Source organism: Cydia amplana, chromosome 25 (assembly GCF_948474715.1).
Source record: "Cydia amplana chromosome 25, ilCydAmpl1.1, whole genome shotgun sequence".
In the NCBI taxonomy this organism is placed as follows: Eukaryota; Metazoa; Arthropoda; class Insecta; order Lepidoptera; family Tortricidae; genus Cydia; species Cydia amplana.
This window is the reverse complement of record NC_086093.1, coordinates 1,962,921-1,982,434: the sequence shown is the minus strand read 5'-3', so window position 1 is coordinate 1,982,434 and position 19,514 is coordinate 1,962,921. Positions and strand designations below refer to the sequence as shown.

Sequence of the window (19,514 nt, the reverse complement as noted above, 5' to 3'; positions counted from 1 at the left end):
TACTTAATTATATTGCATAATTACAAGAAATATAAAAATGTTAACGTGTTTTTATTACTTACCTCTCAATGTATCTATTTTAACCTTTTGGACGCCAATGACCGATATATCCGCAACGTAGGTTCAACGCCAAAGACCGATTAATCAGTCACAGACCACAGAGCAACATAGACCTACGTGCATATGCATAAAGTTCAATTTCAGTTTTGACACTTCGGTGACGTGGCGTTAGCGTGACAGCTTTTGTGTTTGACACGGCGTCGAAAAGGTTAAAACCTCCAAAAAAGGGCAATCAGCTCCGAAGAGGTACCTACCCTATATGACTAGGGTCCTGAGGTTTTTAATCACCACACACATTTTACTATGAAAGGTTAAAAAAAAGGTCAAGTAATAATTTATAACATTTATTCTACTATATTCTACCAAAACACTCTAGTAGTAGCCTTTTCAACCACAGCTGACTTGGTATCCAGGACTCTCTTGCCAAACTGCAGTTTGAAATGGTCTAAATTAATAAATTCCCCATCATCTAGTTCTTTAATCAGTTTTCGCACTCGGTCCCTGGATTGTTCGACGAAGCACGCGGCCAGTTTCATTTCTAATTCGGCGTTGCGTACTCCAATGCAGTACGATCTGTTAAAGACATAATGTTATAAAAATATACAAATAATAATAAAATAAACGCTTTCAGCGAACGGTCTAATAGCGAAGAGTCTCGACCAACATCTTGAGAGACTGTCGCTAGGTGGTTGGATCAAGGGCCAGATGCAGAAGGCGGTGATCTTGGACCTAGGTTAGGTTTTTTATAATATGTTTATATGTATTTTTTATTGTTTTGTAAGTGTTTTTATATTTTACTTTTATATTCATATTATAAATCACCTAGCCTAAGAGTTTAAATAAATAAAAATAAATAATAGCTACACTTGAACAAAGAAACTGGAATTATTTTTGAACAATAGTTGGGAATTTTTGGACTATAGTTTGCTGGTTTTACGGTACATAGGTTTGCTGGGCCTCTGTACATTTTTAAAAAGGTGAGCCCTGACGTGTTACCTTTCTGTCGCACTTGTAAATTCGTACGTAAGTGTGACAGGGAGGCAACACGTCGAAAGTGGTTCGCGGTAGGCCCTCAGAGGCTAAAATCATGTTTTTTTAATCATTCTGTATGTTTAGAATGTTGACTGTACCTTGAAGCCCTAGCTAGGACGGCAGTCATGACGAGGATCTCTGTCGCAGCCTCCGCCAGTCTGTTCAGTTCACTGCAACAGACATTGAGAGTCTTGAACGAATGAATGAATGATGAATACCGATTGTATGAATGGTGAATAGACGAATAAATGCATAGAAGGTAGGATCCTATAGAAGTGGTATACGCGTGCCTCCGTGAGGGACAAAACATACGCAATGCGACACTATGATTGGTCGAATTTATTTGTTGCCCACCATAACCCATACTAATTTACGGTGGGGAATAAAAAAAAATGTGAGACTGTGACAAGGACAAACAATAATAGCGCTTTCGCTGCTACTCCTACTGAAAGATACATAAGACTATCCCGTTCGGTCATTTCCCCCCCCCCCCCTCATGCCCGATCCAGTTAAAATACTAGATTCATGAATAAATGAATGATTCACTGAATGGTGAATGGATAAATGAGGAATCAATGGATGAACGAGAAACGAGAACGAGATTAACGAATAGATGCATGAATGAATGGCAAATCACTAGTGATAAATGAATGAAGGAACGAATGGGTCAATAATTAATATGAAATGGATGATGAATGAATGACGACAGATTAAATGATCTAAAACTCTAAGATCTATAACTCACGTGAACGAACGAAATGAGTGATCGGGTATAAAGGAACGAATGGTGAATGGTTGTATGTGGCAATGATCCAATAGACAAATGAATGGATGAAATAATGGTGAATGGATAACTGAAAGAATGGTTAATGGATAAATTAATGAATGAATGAGTGTTTTGTGAATGGAGGAACGAGTGAATGATGAATGGAGGAACGACAATTACGAATGAAAGAATGAATAAACGGAGCTATGAGAGATTGGCATATGTATGAATGATTGACAAGTGAATGACCGAATGAAATATGAGAGAATGGCATATGAATGAATTATTGATGAGTGAATGAATGAATGAACTCACGTGAACGCCTCTCCAACTTTGTTCCCGTGCCGCGCCATGACAGTTTCACACGCGAATCTCATTCTTAGCACACTGTACTCTAGCTGCTCAGCGGCCGGTCGGAGCGATGATCGAATGAGTGATGGGGTATAAAGGAATAGATAGTGAATGGTTGTATGATGACCGGATGTGGGAATTATCCAATAGACAAATGAATGGACGAAAGAATGGTGAATGGATAACTGAAAGATTGGTTAATGGATAAATGAATGAATGAAGAAGGAATATTTCGTGAATGAAGAACTAATGGAGGAACGAGTGAATGATGAATGAAAGAACGAGAATGACGAATGGATGAATGAATAAACGGAGCTATGAGAGATTGGCATATGAATGAATGATTGATGAGTGAATGACCGAATGAACTATGAGAGAATGGCATATGTATGAATGATTGATGAGTGAATGACCGAATGAACTATGAGAGAATGGCATATGAATGAATTATTGATGAGTGAATGAATGAATGAACTCACGTGAACGCCTCTCCAACTTTGTTCCCGTGCCGCGCCATGACAGTTTCACACGCGAATCTCGTTCTTAGCACACTGTACACTAGCTGCTCAGCGGCCGGTCGGAGCGATGATCGAATGAGTGATGGGGTATAAAGGAATAGATAGTGAATGGTTGTATGATGACCGGATAAATGTGGGAATGATCCAATAGACAAATGAATGGATGAAAGAATGGTGAATGGATGGATAACTGAAAGATTGGTTAATGGATAAATGAATGAATGAAGAAGGAATATTTCGTGAATGAAGAACCAATGGAGGAACGAGTGAATGATGAATGGAGGAACGAGAATGACGAATGAAAGAATGAATAAACGGAGCTATGAGAGATTGGCATATGTATGAATGATTGACGAGTGAATGACCGAATGAACTAGGAGAGAATGGCATATGAATGAATGATTGATGAGTGAATGAATGAACTCACGTGAACGCCTCTCCAACTTTGTTCCCGTGACGCGCCATGACAGTTTCACACGCGAATCTCATTCTTAGCACACTGTACTCTAGTTGCTCAGCGGCCGGTCGGAGTGACGGGTGTAAATGTTCAGCCAAGTAGAGATTCAACTTGGGATCATCTTTCTCCTAAAAAAAATTAACGTCAAAAAATTATAAAATAATCAAGGTTTTCTGTCGATGCTGCAGAAGTTTGATATTTACCAGTTGCTTTTCGGTGAAGGAAAACATCGTGAGGAAACCGGACTAATCCCAATAAGGCCTAGTTTACCCACTGGGTTGGGAGGTCAGATGGCAGTCGCTTTCGTAAAAACTAGTGCCTACGTCAAATCATGGGATTAGGGAGCGTTCAAGTATTACGTAACGCAATTTTTGGACATTTTTAACCCCCCCTCCCCCCCATGTAACGCGCCGTAACGTTTTTCTGTACCCCCCCACCCCCTAGTAAAACGTTACGTAACCACCAAGTGACCATTTTTAGGGTTCCGTACCCAAAGGGTAAAAACGGGACCCTATTACTAAGACTCCGCTGTCCGTCCGTCCGTCCGTCCGTCTGTCACCAGGCTGTATCTCACGACAGCTAGACAGTTGAAATTTTCACAGATGATGTATTTCTGTTGCCGCTATAACAACAAATACTAAAAACAGAATAAAATAAAGATTTAAGTGGGGCTCCCATACAACAAACGTGATTTTTGACCGAAGTTAAGCAACGTCGGGCGGGGTCAGTACTTGGATGGGTGACCGTTTTTTTGCATTTTTTTTTGCTTGTTTTGCTCTATTTTTTGTTGATGGTGCGGAACCCTCCGTGCGCGAGTCCGACTCGCACTTGGCCGGTTTTTACCTAAAGGCCACAATTATGTGGCGTAAAGTACCTGCCGGCCTAGCCAAGGTGACAATCGCTATCGCTTCGACAACGAAACGCTTTGTGTTTCTCTATCACTCTTCCATATTAGTGCGACAGTCTCAGTTGCGTTTCGATCGCTACGGAGCGATAGCGATTGTCACTTTGGTTAGGCCGGCTGAAGGGTTAAAATTAATGTTACGTAACGCGTAGTTCTAACCCCCCCTCCCGCCCCTGTAACGCATCGTAACGATTTCCAACCCCCCCCCCCCCCCCTGTAATACTTGAACGCTCCCTTAGTTGTCAAAGCGGACCCCAGGCTCCCATGAGCCGTGGCAAAATGCCGGGACAACGCGAGGAAGAAGATTATACTAAAATGAACTCTGTTTATAGGTGAATAGAATTCATTTTTAGTTCAGGGTGGCCAGTTAATAAATAGTGGCCAGTAATTGACGAAGTACCCTATATCTAATACCTTTAAATGAGCAATTTTTGTTTATTTATTTATTTATTTATTTATTTATTTATATATATATATATATTTCGGGGATCTCGGAAACGGCTCTAACGATTTCGATGAAATTTGGTATATAGGGGTTTTCGGGGGCGAAAAATCGATCTAGCTAGGTTTTTATCTCTGGGAAAACGCGCATTTCCGAGTTATTATATGTTTTCCGAGCGAAGCTCGGTCACCCAGATATTAATATCTAATAAGATAATAAAATAAAAAAGGAAACCGATATACATACACGAGGAGTATCTTTTCAAAAGGGCTTATTTTTGTATGGTGTCCATAAAGAAAAAAGCCCTTTAACCCTTTAATCGCCCTAGACTGATATATAGGACATATAAAATCGGGCTCATTTCTAGATTCATTCATTCTAGATAATTACCTGGTGACGGTTCGCGAAGACTTTTTTAACGATGAAACTAGGATGGAAGAGCGGGTTCCGTATCTGTTTTATTTCTTCCGCCATCACTTTGCCGGCATGGTGGATACCATTAAGTGCTGGAATGTAATGTTTTTGATATACAGTGTGGAAAGATAAGTCGGGCCCTGGAGGGAAACTACCTTAAATCCTTAAGCTGGCTCATTTCACTTAAAGGAGACATTCCTTTATTTTTAAAAAGAAACAAAACTGCATTCAAATATTTTCTAAAACTCGCTTGCCTCGCCCGGGAGTCGAACCGACTAAAAATTCCATAAAATAAAAACTCGCAATCTTATTCTACTAGTTGATACAGTTAATGTTAATGATAACATTTCTCCAAGAAACATTAGGTCTTAAACTCGTCTGTCGTACAAAATATCCATAAAATGTAATATTTAGTACTCAAGATTTTTTTATTTTATGTCTTACCAATGAATATATTAACGCCATCTCTATTCTCTCCCCGGAACGTGAGTAGGCGCATATCTTCGAGGTACCGACTGAATTCCTTTTGGTTTTCCAATGGGGGAATAGACAGGAGGTCTAGACTTCTGGCGAGTCCAGCGGAGGCTATGAAATTTCTGAAAATTACAAGATAGGTAAATGTTTATTTTTTGAAGTGAAAACTTCTTTAGCGGCGCTGTGCACTTTTTGAGGTGGGGAAAAAATGTTAAACTCGAGACAGCGTAAGACGATCACGTGACCGTAAGACGGACACGTGACCTGATCGAAAAACTGTTACATGTAATGTCATTGAGTTTTTCTTTATTGATTTAAATGCCATCTAGTGACACGCTCTAACTGGTATTAATATAACTAGAGTACTAACAGTGATGTGCTTAGGGGTTTCAAGTAATTAACGCTAACGCTAGATGGCGTTAACATCAATTATACATAGTGCATTTTGGACTAGTCACTGAGTTTTCACTTCTGCCGGCACTCCCTGAGTTGTTTTTTTTTTTTTTTCATTTAGAACCCAGCAGTGGGACACAGTGGGCTCTGAATAATAATAATAATAATAATAAGCCTGACATTGTGATAATAGATCGAGCGCAACGCCGGGCCGTGCTCGTTGACATCACCATCCCCCATGATGAGAATCTCGTGAAAGCCGAGAAGGACAAGTCCAGTAAGTACCTAGACTTGGCTCACGAGATAACCGCCATGTGGGATGTTGATTCGACGATCATTGTCCCGATAGTTGTTTCAGCGAACGGTCTAATAGCGAAGAGTCTCGACCAACATCTTGAGAGACTCTCGCTAGGTGGTTGGATCAAGGGTCAGATGCAGAAGGCGGTGATCTTGGAGTTTTTCAATTTTACACGCGCACTCGCACTCGCGCACGAAGGTTTGGTTATTCCCACTAGTTACCACCAAGTTGTTGCCAGTGGTAACTACTGGGAATTTTTTTTCCACCTTTTACCACTGGTAACTACTGGGAAAAATTATTCCCAGTAGTTACCACCAAGTCGGTTTAGTGGTAACTACTGGGAATTTTTATTCGCAGTAGTTACCACCAAAATTTTGTTAGAGTTAAATACTAATAAAAACAGTATAAAATAGTATAGTATAAATATAGAGTGATTTAATAAACAATTATAAGTCGATTAGTGTTTTAGTAAACTGCCTTAAACGTGACCAAGAATATTGAAACAGTTTAACCGGTACTAGTACAAAAACTATAAAATATGTAAGATAAATTTAATAATCCATTTAGATTATTTTTGAAGTGATTTTATTACGTAATTCAAAATCACTATATATTTATACTATACTATTTTTATACTGTTTTTATTAGTATTTAGCTCTAACAACATTTTGGTGGTAACTACTGGGAATAAAAGTTCCCAGTAGTTACCACTAAACCGAGTTGGTGGTAACTACTGGGAATAATTTTTCCCAGTAGTTACCAGTGGTAAAAGGTGGGAAAAAAATTCCCAGTAGTTACCACTGGTAACAACTTGGTGGTAACTAGTGGGAATAACCCGAAGGTTTACGCAAGAAACGGCAAAAAAATCACGATTAAAAGTTCCTTAAACGAGAAGATTACTCTGCCAAATGAAATTCTTACAAAAATTGTTCTGCTAATTAACACAAAAGCGAATTGAACGGTATGTGAACTAGTGAGTATTATATTCTTTGATGTGAACCAAAACTAGAAAATGTTGTCTAAAAGTTAGAAAAACTGCGAAAAATTGCTCGGAGAATCATTAGGTACCCCCCTAATAGACTTGTGACGTCATCACGGTCTATTGAGATCGGGATGGTCGTTCAAGAGTCATGATTGTTCATGAGCGAGTTCGACACCTAATACTCTGACTCGTACGTACTTGAAGATTTTTGGGTTGCTGTGACCACAACCTTTTTTGAGGGCTGGATCCGCGCCTGGACGATATACATACTTATATATATAATAAATACATACCTATATACATAGAAAACACCCATGACATAGAGAAATATAGTAAGACAAGAGTGCTCACTCCATACATCAGTTAGACTATTAATTTCAGTGTCTACATCTAGCATCGAGTAGCGGAACTATCAGTATTGCTACTTGACAATAGATGTAGCAGTACTGATAGTTCCGCTACTCGATGCTAGATGCTAATAGTCTTTTTGGTACTAAAACTGATGTATGGAGGGAGCAATCTATGTATTTATTTCTCTATGCCCATGACTCAGGAACAAATATCTGTGTTCGTCACACAAATAAATGCCCTCACCGGGATTCGAACCCAGGACCATCGGCTTCACAGGCAGGGTCACTACCCACTAGGCCAGACCGGTCGTATTTACTTTACCTGCACATAGCCATCTCCATCTCAGTGTCGGGGTTGAGATAACCGTCTAGTAGGCCAGCTGTGAAATACTCCGCACTCTCTGAGGCATATATGTCTAATAGAGTGGAACCAATGGTGGAACGGATCGTTGGCATATCGGATAGAGGTTTACCTGTAACCATAGAGAAATAAGTAAGACAAGAGTGCTCACTCCATACATCAGTTCAGACTATTAATTTCAGTATCTACATCTAGCATCGAGTAGCGGAACTATCAGTACTGCTATTTGACAATAGATGTAGCACCGACCGGAAAGTCTTATCTCAACAGCATAAGACTTTCCGGTCGGTGCTACATCTATTGTCAAGTAGCAGTACTGATAGTTCCGCTACTCGATGCTAGATGCTAATAGTCTTTTTGGTACTAAAACTGATGTATGGAGTGAGCACTCTATGTATTTTTTTCTCTATGCTGTAACATATAATAAGTTTTTGGCAAAAATTTAATTTTTGGTACTAGCTTTTATCGCTGACTGTACTTTTCTTACGACAGACAACTAATGCTCATCGAGACAATTCTAAAAAGCCCTAACACAATTAGGTTGCGTTGTTTCATCACAGAGTTCCTATGGCCGCCTCCTGTCTCCATCATCAGATCAGTTCGACAGTACCATATTATTGTATTGTCATCAGAACTACATACAGCTGCCAATTTTCATGACGCTACGATCCTTGGAAGATGGTTAAATTAGTTACCGTAGATTCCATTACATAGTTTTAGTTACATACAGGTCGACCTAATAAAAGCTTGTTAAAATAGAGTACATTTACTATACAGTAGTTGAAGCATGCAACATATCTGAAAAGTCTCCTCTTGAAGCAAAATTCATAATTAATTAAGAACTGGTTGAAAGGTCTTATCCACAATCAAACTGAGATGCTGTTGAAGGTCATCACCTAATCACTTACATCAGCGGTAGGCAACCTGCGGCCCGTGAACCTGCCACTTGCGGCCCGCGAGCTTCCCTGGCTATTTTGTATGTAATATTGACAAACGACAATGTCTGATAAAGTCATAAATATTAACAAAGTGCGGCCCGCGTCAACTTCGTTAACTACTATGTGGCCCTTGGCTGCTAAAAGGTTGCCGACCGCTGACTTACATGATAACAATCTCCGTAGCCTTACACACACTCTCGCGCGCACACACACACACACACACACACACACACACTCTTTTTTCATTCCTTTTTTCTTTCTTTGAATTTCATAATTCCTTAAAACTTACGCCGCTTCTGTCCCTTCGAGCGGTGTAGCCGGAAGTGTAACCTTGCTTCCTTCATTTCGTTGAGCGGTGTAACCGGAAGTGTGTGTAAAAGCATGTGAAACATACCATTGAAAGTCCTGTCTCTGATGTAGTCGGTGGCTGGAGACTGCAGCGACATAACGTCGCGGTGTGAAGCCGCGACGCACCCAGGACTTGTGCTAGCCGCTTCTGTCCCTTCGAGCGGTGTAGCTAGAAGTGTAACCCTGCTTCCTTCACTTCGCTGAGCGGTGTAGCCGGACGTGTGTCTAAAAGTATGTGAAACATACCATTGAAAACCCTGTCTCTGATATAGTCGGTGGCTGAAGGCTGCAGCGACATAACGTCGCGGTGTGAAGCCGCGACGCTCCCAGGACTTGTGCTAGCCGCTTTTGTCCCTTCGAGCGGTGTAGCCAGAAGTGTACCCTGCTTCCTTCACTTCGCTGAGCGGTGTAGCTGGAAGTGTGAGTAAAAGTATGTGAAACATACCATTGAAAGTCCTGTCTCTGATATAGTCGGTGGCTGAAGGCTGCAGCGACATAACGTCGCGGTGTGAAGCCGCGACGCTCCCAGAACTTGTGCTAGCCGCTTTTGTCCCTTCGAGCGGTGTAGCCAGAAGTGTACCCTGCTTCCTTCACTTCGCTGAGCGGTGTAGCTGGAAGTGTGAGTAAAAGTATGTGAAACATACCATTGAAAGTCCTGTCTCTGATATAGTCGGTGGCTGAAGGCTGCAGCGACATAACGTCGCGGTGTGAAGCCGCGACGCACCCAGGACTTGTGCTAGCCGCTTCTGTCGCTTCGAGCGGTGTAGCTAGAAGTGTAACCCTGCTTCCTTCACTTCGCTGAGCGGTGTAGCCGGACGTGTGTGTAAAAGTATGTGAAACATACCATTTAAAACCCTGTCTCTGATATAGTCGGTGGCTGGAGACTGCAGCGACATAACGTCGCGGTGTGAAGCCGCGACGCACCCAGGACTTGTGCTAGCCGCTTCTGTCCCTTCGAGCGGTGTAGCTAGAAGTGTAACCCTGCTTCCTTCACTTCGCTGAGCGGTGTAGCCGGACGTGTGTCTAAAAGTATGTGAAACATACCATTGAAAGTCCTGTCTCTGATATAGTCGGTGGCTGAAGGCTGCAGCGACATAACGTCGCGGTGTGAAGCCGCGACGCACCCAGGACTTGTGCTAGCCGCTTCTGTCCCTTCGAGCGGTGTAGCTAGAAGTGTAACCTTGCTTCCTTCACTTCGCTGAGCGGTGTAGCTGGAAGTGTGTAAAAGTATGTGAAACATACCATTGAAAGCCCTGTCTCTGATGTAGTCGGTGGCTGGAGGCTGCAGCGACATAATGTCGCGGTGTGAAGCCGCGACGCACCCAGGACTTGTGCTAGGGCCGCTTCTGTCCCTTCGAGCGGTGTAGCTGGAAGTGTAACCCTGCTTCCTTCACTTCGCTGAGCGGTGTAGCTGGAAGTGTGTGTAAAAGTATGTGAAACATACCATTGAAAACCCTGTCTCTGATATAGTCGGTGGCTGCTAGCATGGCGCGCTGGAGGCTGCAGCGACATAATGTCGCGGTGTGAAGCCGCGACGCACCCAGGATTTGTGCTAGGGCCGCTTCTGTCACTTCGTCTAGAGGCGTAGCTGGAAGAATAATATGTTTAAAAATACATATATGCATATAGGGTAATTCGCCAGTAACTGGCCGCCCTAAACTAAAAATTAATTCTATTCACCTATAAACAGAATTGATTTTAGTATAAGGTTTCAATAACTGGCCACCTTATACTAAAATGAATTCTATTTATAGGTGAATAGAATTCATTTTTAGTTTCGGGCGGCCAGTTTATACTAAAAGTGACCAGTTACTGGCGAATTACCCTAAATAATATCTAATAAGATATTAAAATTAAAAAAGCAAACTGATATACATAAACGAGGAGTATCTTTTCATATCAAAAGGGCTTATTTTTGTTTGGTGTCCATAGAGAAAAAAGCCCTTTTAACCCTTTAACCGCCCTAGACATACAAAATCGGGCTCATTTCGCCTCTGTCTGATAAATAAGACAAAACTTCGTGTATCTTCGTACCCCCCGGCGACACGAGCACGCTCGATGACGTATTCTATGGCGGTTAAAAGGTTAAAAGACTCTCCTCAAATATACGAAGAAAAAGTGACCAAGGCCTCCAATGAAACCAAAGCCAGGCGTGGCTCACTCCGCGATTTCGTCGCTTGGCAACAGGTTACAAGTACATCCGCCCCACACCAATTTTGGTGGCTAGCCATAAGCCGCGCGTGGCGCTGTCGCCACCTAGCGGCCATATCTGTCCTGATCGTAACAGACGCGTTTTGTTAGAGAGTGAGTCTTCTGTACCTAGTATTATTTATATAGCGTAGGCCAAACAAAATCATGTCAAGCTACTTATATAATGTGACGGTTAGCACAGAATAAGTAATAGTACATATTATCATACAGAACGGCCACGCACCGCCCCGCCCCGACTCGCATTACCTCGCCCCGCGACATGAATCTGCCGGACTTCTGGCGTGCTCTCAGTAAAGCGACTACCCACACATACACAATGACGCGTGTACAGACGTGCCGCGCACACATATAAACACAAATGATTTTTTATGTATGGCGTGTCCACCCTGTGACGTTAGTTACCCGGTGTCTTCTGAAAGGTGACAAAGTCCCCTGTAGCCGTCACGCCCGCGGCGCCAGGGTGCACCAGAAACGCTCGGATCCGGCCCGCTTCAGAGCTGCCCAGGACTAAAAAATAGCCGGAGGTGGCACTGCACACCTTTTCACCGGATATCCTCCATATTTCTAGAATAAGCAAATTTCACTTTTGACTAGCATTTGTACGTTAAGTTTTTTTTTAAGTAAGTTGACTGTATATTTCTAGATACACGGTAAGAACATGTCTAGTCAGTCTGACAACATTTTTAGTTATCGCGGTTCGAAAGGAATGATGTACCTACATCATCATCTTCCTCGCGTTGTCCCGGCATTTTGCCACGGCTCATGGGAGCCTGGGGTCCGCTTGGCAACTAATCCCAGTAATTGGCGTGGGCACTAGTTTTTACGAAAGCGACTGCCATCTGACCTTCCAACCCAGAGAGTAAACTAGGCCCGTATTGGGATTAGTCCGGTTTCCTCACGATGTTTTAAAGGAATGATGTACATAATAGGGAATATTAGGCAAACCTCTGCGTAGGCTACAACTATCCATCACAATCTGGGGGCTACCGCGAAACAAGAAAATCGAAATTTCGTTATCTAACCTCTCTATCACTTCCATATTCGAGCGATAAAGAGGCAGATAACTAAATTTCGATTTTCGCGTTTCCCGGAAGGCCCTTGTTAACAAACCGCCTTGATGCGTCAATGTCATATTTTATTGTCTGTGAAAACTTGTCAAAAAACAGTTTAAGGCACAGTATGTATAAGTTACTCTAAAGCCGCGTCTCGATATCGCGCGGCGGCATTGTTCGACCGCGGCATACCTGTATTTTGGCTCGCGAGCCAATTTTGGCACCATCTTGAACTATAGCGCGGCAGGCGATCCGACGATCGACCACATTATATCACAATAATAAATTATTCGGAATGATCTGTGGCGATAATCACTACATTTACTGTTCCATAGAAACTGTTTAGTGCCGTATAATTTAATTAAATTGCGACTCTTTTCACTATCCATGAATGCGGCCGCGCGAGCCAACTGAAATATATACACGTCCGTTCCAACTGCGCGCGAACATTCCTTTGCCGCGCGTCGAAAAACCGACAATGAATGGTTCGTCGCGCGGCACGTTCCGGCGAGCCAATGATCGAGTTGGCTCGCGCGGCAGCCCGGTATCCATTTTGCGCGGCTGCCGCGCGAGCCAATGTTCGATAGTTTGCCGCGCGATATGGAGACGTGGTTTAAGGTTTACTAGTATGTATGTATGTATGTACGTATGTAAACACTTTATTGTACATAAGACAGGTTAAGATACAATTAAAAGAAAGTATACAATGTACAAAAGCGAACTTATCCCTATAAGGGATCTCTTCCAGTCAACCTTTGAGCAATTGAGAGTAGACAAATGAAAATGACAGACAAACGAACACATGTACTGAAAAGCAAATTATGGTTCAATTATTACCCAAGTAAATAATTAAAACCTTTAGCCTACATTCTAATATAAATACACATATATAATACATATTAATATGAATACATACACATAAATAAATATATACATAAACATAATTAAATAAAAATACTTAGTACTCAACCAGAACACAAGTCATTGGATAGCCATAGTTTATACTAGTTAGCTTAGTGCTGCACTCTGGCGGTGGAACATTGCAGTAATACCTATTAACCATATTATTTTCGTGTGACCCCAGGCTCCCAAAATGCCGGGATAGCGCTAGGAAGAAGAATGCAAGATAAAACTAGTATACCTACCTTGTCCATCCATTTCCGCATTGGTCCTAAAATCAGCCTGCGATATCCTCTCGGCAAGTTTCTCCTTTACACACAGGGAAACCATGTGCTCTCCGGAGACCAGGTCGTCCAGGATCTGCCGGAACTGATCTGATCGAAGACCGGCCTTTAAAGCCTCCAGGGATACCCAGTGCTCGCTCAGTTGCTGACCCAGTTGGAGGTCTGACGATACTGTTTCCAGGTATCTGAAGATATCAATGGGAATTGGGAATTAAAATATCAATTATCTTAATAATAATAATATAGCCTTTATTCACTGACATCATAATAAAGTAATACAGTTAAAATATTTGTTTTATTCTGTCAGGTCGCCTTATCAATTATTATATATTATTGAATCAATTATCTTACTAAGTACAATTTTACAGTATAGTAATTTTAAGCAGACATAAATAAATAAATAACAAAAAACAACGGGTTGCACTCCGGGAGTGCTGGCAGAAGTGAAAACTCAATCACTATTGCAAAATGTCTGCAGCACTATGTATAATTGAGGTTAACGCCATCTAGCGTTATTTCGTCGCATTACTTGAAACCCCTAAGCACATCACTGTTAGTACTCGAGTTATATTAATACCAGTTAGAGCGTAACTCACTAGATGGCATGTAAATCAATAAAGAAAAACTCAATGACATTACATGTAACAGTTTTTCTATCAGGTCACGTGTCCGTCTTACGGTCACGTCACCGTCTTACGGTCACGTGATCTGTCGCGAGTTTAACATTTTTTCCCCACCTCAAGTGCACAGTGCCGCTAAAGAAGTTATCACTTCAAAAATATTCCAAGAATTAACAAATAACAGATGAACTTCCTCCTTAGTCTAGTGCAGGGGTCTCCAAACTTTTTTAGATGAGGGCCATATTGTACCTCAGAAAGTTTCGAGCGTTTTTGGGCCGGAGTTTTTGTACCTATACCTACAGATTTATTATTTTTAAGATAAATATCTGCCTGCCTACCTGTTTATAAATAATAATATTATTTGCGGCGCACACCTCTCACACCCCTGAGCCGCTCACACCGATGTTGCTCCTGGTCGTCTTCGCGACGGCAGTTTCAGGGGCCCATCTAGCGCGCGGCAAGTCACCACCTGCCTCGATAACTTGTGTAAACCTTGTTATGGCAGGTGTCCGTACGTCTTTGTAATAACCCAGTCTCATAGTCCACCCAAACTTCAATCCATAGACCAGTATACTGTTCTCTTTTTCTACAATAGTCCCAATGCCTGCTGAGACCGGTTCATGGGTGTTTATTGTTGCACCTGGGAACAGGTTCCAGCAGGCGTTCTACATGACATACAAGCTCTCCAAGGGGCCTCTACGTGTTGGATCTGTGTCCCCACGCAAGCCTATCAAAAAACCGGGATTATAGGCCCGTGATATCCAAGGAGATACAAATAAATAATAATCTCAATGAGTTGGCGAGTCACCACCTGTCATTTACAATTTTGAGACTGATTGTCACGGCAGGTGTCCGCTAGTCTCTCCCATAGCCCATTATCCAGTCCATCCAACTTTCAAATCTATAGCCCATGACCTTAGTTCCCATCGCAGCACAAAAGTGCTGTACTGCAATAGTCTTTGCACCTGGCGGGGTCCATCTCCAGATGTATCACATTGTGCGTTCAGAGATGGTATCCGCCACGTGTATCCCTTGCTTTTAGATTAAAGTGTCTTATAGGGCCTCTGCGCTGTTGGCTTCGGCCCCACGTACGCCTCCCAAAGGTCCGGGACCCCATGGTCCCGAGATATGGAAAAGACATACAAATAATAATAATAATAATGCCGCCGTCCAGGAGAGTCACAGGCATATCATTTCCGGTTGTTCTCATCTTGCTAACGGCGAGTACTTGCACAGACATAATCTCGGTTCGGCGGGGCGTGCAGCGTGGCGTCGGGCTCACAAGTGATTTGAGCGGCGTGCACTAAGGCCGCTCCTATACGCTTGCATTTGTTTAACATACACGCCGCACGCCCCGCCCCGCTGCACGCCCAACTCGAGCGTCCACTCAGGCCTTACACTTACGGTGTCATATATATAGCTTAAACATACCTTATACTCTCTGTGACATTCATCGCCAACCCGCCCAGTGTCAAAGCAACAGGCGCGGCGAACATTTGATTCTGTTTCAACACTTCTTTACGCTCTTCTTCTGTTTTCTCCGGGTTCCCAAACACTGCCTGCAGTCTAGACACTCTCTTGTCCAAGTCTTCACTGTCATCTTTGTTTAAAATTTCGGGATAAGCGAGCAACTCGCGGTCAAATATAGACACGAATACATTCTTCATGAAAGGCGGTATCGCCGCTTTTCTGTTTTCCGCGCGCTCTATAACCTTCAAATCTTCGAAGTCGTACTTTTCTTCTTGCACTTTAGGCTGCGATGCATGTGTTGAATCGTAGTTTGACGAAGATATGCGAAAATTTCTGAACACTGTTTTGCTGACATTCTTGCTCCGAATTGTGCAAATTGTACGAGCTATATTCATTGTCTTGTGATACTTTTTAATTATATTGTTGGTATGTTTTATATATTTTACTTTGCAATTACGAAAGAACTCTTTTAATATGTATATATTGTTCTTATTCGTGATTCCTCGGTGAATTTTGTAATCTTTGGAGGTTATTTATAAATTATAATGTCCTTTTTGACAGTTTTGGCGTTTGGCATTTACTATGATGCGTTCCGATTTAAGTATATTTTCAAGGTATACCTTTTTATTCATGTGTTCTTTGGCTTAAAGCTCGTTACAAAAGCGTTCGAATGACACAAATGGATACATGTGTATTTTAACTTGGTCCTTGGAGGATACAACTAAACGGAGTAGCCATTAACAGGCTTTCCCCTCTGTCGAAAATAGGCGGCCAACGGTCATACACAATGTATGGACTGACGTTTATCTGACATGGCTATTTTTACGTTACGCAAATTTTAAAAATGTAGGCGCGAATGGATATCGACCCATAGAAAATTTGAATTTCGCGCCTTTTTTTACTGACAAGACTTGGTTGACCAGCTATATCTTTATCATGAATCTAGTATAACTGGATTGGGCATGAGTGGTGGGGATAACTGACAGAACGGGATAGTCTTATGTATCTTTCAGTAGGAGTAGCAGCGAAAGCGCTATTATTGTTTGTCCTTGTCACAGTCTCACATCTTGTTTTATTCCCCACCGTAAATTGACCACCGTGATTGGTCGAATTCATTTGTTGCCCACCATAACAAATAAATTCGACCAATCATAGCTGCGCAATGCGACGCTATGATTGGTCGAATTTATATGTTTTGTCCCTCACGGAGGCACGCGTAGACCACTTCTATAGGATGCTACCTTCTATGATCTTTATAGATGGTCAAGCAGATCTTGTCAGTAGAAAAGGGCGGCAAATTTGAAAACTGTAGGCGCGAATGGATATCGTTCCATAGAAAATTTGAATTTCGCGCCTTTTTCTACTGACAAGATTTACTTGACCATCTATATTCACACGATGGCGGTGAATTTCACCGGGTGAAATTGTTGTCGTTTCATCATTAAGCATTGTTGGATTTTTGACTTTAAGCGTTGGTCGTTAAATCTAATTTAGCGTGCAGACGGATTCAAGCGCTTATTTAACGCTCGTTGAAAAAGCGCTCGTTAGTATAAGGCCTAAGAATAAGAAATAGGTCGCAATTGTCGCAAATTAAATTATTTCGGACCTTACCAGTAGTTTTACCGATTATACTTCGTTTTTTTTAGGATTAGAAATTTGGAAAACAATCTTGATGTGTCTTTTAATTAGCAAAATAGTTTCAATTTACGTTAAACGGAACGTCGTAAAGGCGTCAACTAACGTCATGTCATTTTTTATTTTTTATCTGTACCGCCCGCCATTTCTATTTTAGTCGTGGTCCTACAATGCCGGCTTCCTATTTCTATTACTTTTCTGATAAGAACTGTGCTATTTCAAGTTAGAACTAGCACACGAGTACAATTCTCATTGTTTTATATATTCTACGTTACTTGATATCGGTTGAACAGGTAAGTATTGTCTTTAACCTCAAGGGTTTTACGTATCTCGATTCGTTATGAACTCTAACAATATTATGAGACTTTAATGAGTGTGGACTATCTTATCGTAATGCATTTTAGTTACCTACTTCCTTGTTTATAACTGACCCTTGGCAGTTTGAAGTGTATAATAAAATTCTTAAAAATAGAAATTCCGCTTGTATATTGTAAACTTATCAAATTGTAACTTTATTTCCAGAGCAACCCCGAAATATGAAGCAGATATACAAATACAGCCTCAGCCTGCTCTTGGCGTTAGCTGCATACGCGACTGCCTCGAAATTCATCTTTGACAAGGTGTTTGATACAACAGAAATAGTCATTGATGAGCTATTCCACATCCCACAAGGCGTGGCGTACTGTGAACGGAATTTTACATACTGGGACCCGAAGATCACGACTCTGCCAGGCCTGTATTTAGTGTCCGCAGCCTTCCTTGGAACGCACTTACCCTGCGACACATACCATCTTCGACTAGTCAACTTAGTCGCTTCATGTGTGAATCTACTCTTGTTTTCGTCAATATTAAAGTTTGTTTACGGTAGCAACACTGAAAGCCAGTTTAAAATAGTGTTGCAAGCATTTAATTTAGCTATCCTTCCGCCTCTGTATTTCTTCTCACATGTGTATTATACCGATACTCTGTCACTTACGTTTCTGTTGGCGTTTTCTCGGTTATGTTTCACGAGTCAACATAAATTATTCATTTTAGTCTTCGGTCTGTGCAGTGTTATGATGCGTCAGACAAATATAGTCTTTGTAGCAATGGTGTTAGGTCACAAAGTGCTAGATATTATGATTAAGAGCTCAAGAGTATTCGGCAATAAGTATTTAACCAAAACCTTGTTGAATAAAAATTCTGTTATAGCTCGGGATGTTGATGCTTCGAAGTTGAAACGGTATTATAGTATGAACGATGTGTATCTGGCATTAGGGTACCATATAACAACATGCTTTGGGACGTTTTTCAAGTTCCTAACAAAACAAGACTGGTTAATAATACTTACACACAGCGTAACTCTCATTTCGTTTGTAAGCTTTGTTTTTAAAAATGGTTCTATAGTTGTCGGTGATAAAAATGCTCATGAGGCTACCCTGCATTTACCTCAAATGCTATATTTCCTCATATTCTACGGAGTCTTTGGATTACCGTATCTTGTAGCAAAATTACCATCAACTTTGAGGCTTATGGCGAGAAATAAAACTAAAATAGTACTATTCTGCATTCTTTTTACTATAATAGTACATTTTAATACTGTGACACACCCATACCTACTTGCTGATAATCGTCATTATACATTTTATGTATGGAATAGATGGTTCGGGAAATATGCATTTGCGAAATATGCGACGATTCCGGCTTATATATTCCTTCTTTTCAGTTTGTATGATAATTTAAAGGACCAGAATTGTATTTCATTTCTTTTGCCATATACTATTAGTTTATTTTTAGTGCTAGCATTACAGAAAATGATTGAAATTAGATATTTCTTAGTCCCATACATAGTTTTACGGTTAAGATTTATAAGACCCACATATAAAATTGTTATATTTGAATTTGTATGGTATTTGATTATTAATGTTGTTACATTTAATTTGTTTTTCCAAAAGGAGATTACATGGAAAGATTTTGGTTATGCACAGAGAATTATATGGTAATGTTAATACCTACTTAAGTATATTTGAATTTATTTCTTGATATTTAATACGCCTTAAATTCTTATTTTATGTTAAATTGGTGGTTTAGGTACACACTGATACATCTGTAAGTCTTTAGTTTTCCAAAAATTGTAATTAGCCAGGTCCACACAGAGCGAGCATACGCGCGAGGCAATTTCCTCGCCCACAAAGCGGCCAGTATAGACGTGCCTCGCTCGAGGCACTGCGGCGGTACAAAAAACAATCTTACTGTTGACTGTTTTTCGAAAAAC

The 19,514-nt window shown here is 41.2% G+C and overlaps 2 protein-coding genes across 2 annotated transcripts; one reads left to right on the top strand and one right to left on the bottom strand.

The window, feature by feature from the left end:
• Positions 1 to 388: 388 nt before the first annotated feature.
• Positions 389 to 16,158, bottom strand: LOC134659553 (complex I assembly factor ACAD9, mitochondrial). The gene is made up of 10 exons (XM_063515219.1): positions 15,587 to 16,158; positions 13,497 to 13,720; positions 11,702 to 11,863; positions 10,533 to 10,676; positions 7,764 to 7,914; positions 5,389 to 5,540; positions 4,921 to 5,036; positions 3,155 to 3,312; positions 1,191 to 1,262; positions 389 to 633 (listed from the first exon to the last, which is right to left on the bottom strand). Exons 1-10 carry the CDS (start codon positions 16,018 to 16,020, stop codon positions 420 to 422), a joined length of 1,827 nt encoding a protein of 608 aa, XP_063371289.1. The 5' UTR covers positions 16,021 to 16,158; the 3' UTR covers positions 389 to 419.
• A 1,220-nt stretch (positions 16,159 to 17,378) lies between these two features.
• LOC134659491 (putative Dol-P-Glc:Glc(2)Man(9)GlcNAc(2)-PP-Dol alpha-1,2-glucosyltransferase) lies at positions 17,379 to 19,280 on the top strand. The gene is made up of 2 exons (XM_063515136.1): positions 17,379 to 17,557; positions 17,785 to 19,280. The coding sequence occupies exon 2, from the start codon at positions 17,797 to 17,799 to the stop codon at positions 19,240 to 19,242; it is 1,446 nt and encodes a 481-aa protein (XP_063371206.1). The 5' UTR covers positions 17,379 to 17,557; positions 17,785 to 17,796; the 3' UTR covers positions 19,243 to 19,280.
• The last annotated feature ends 234 nt before the right edge of the window (positions 19,281 to 19,514 follow it).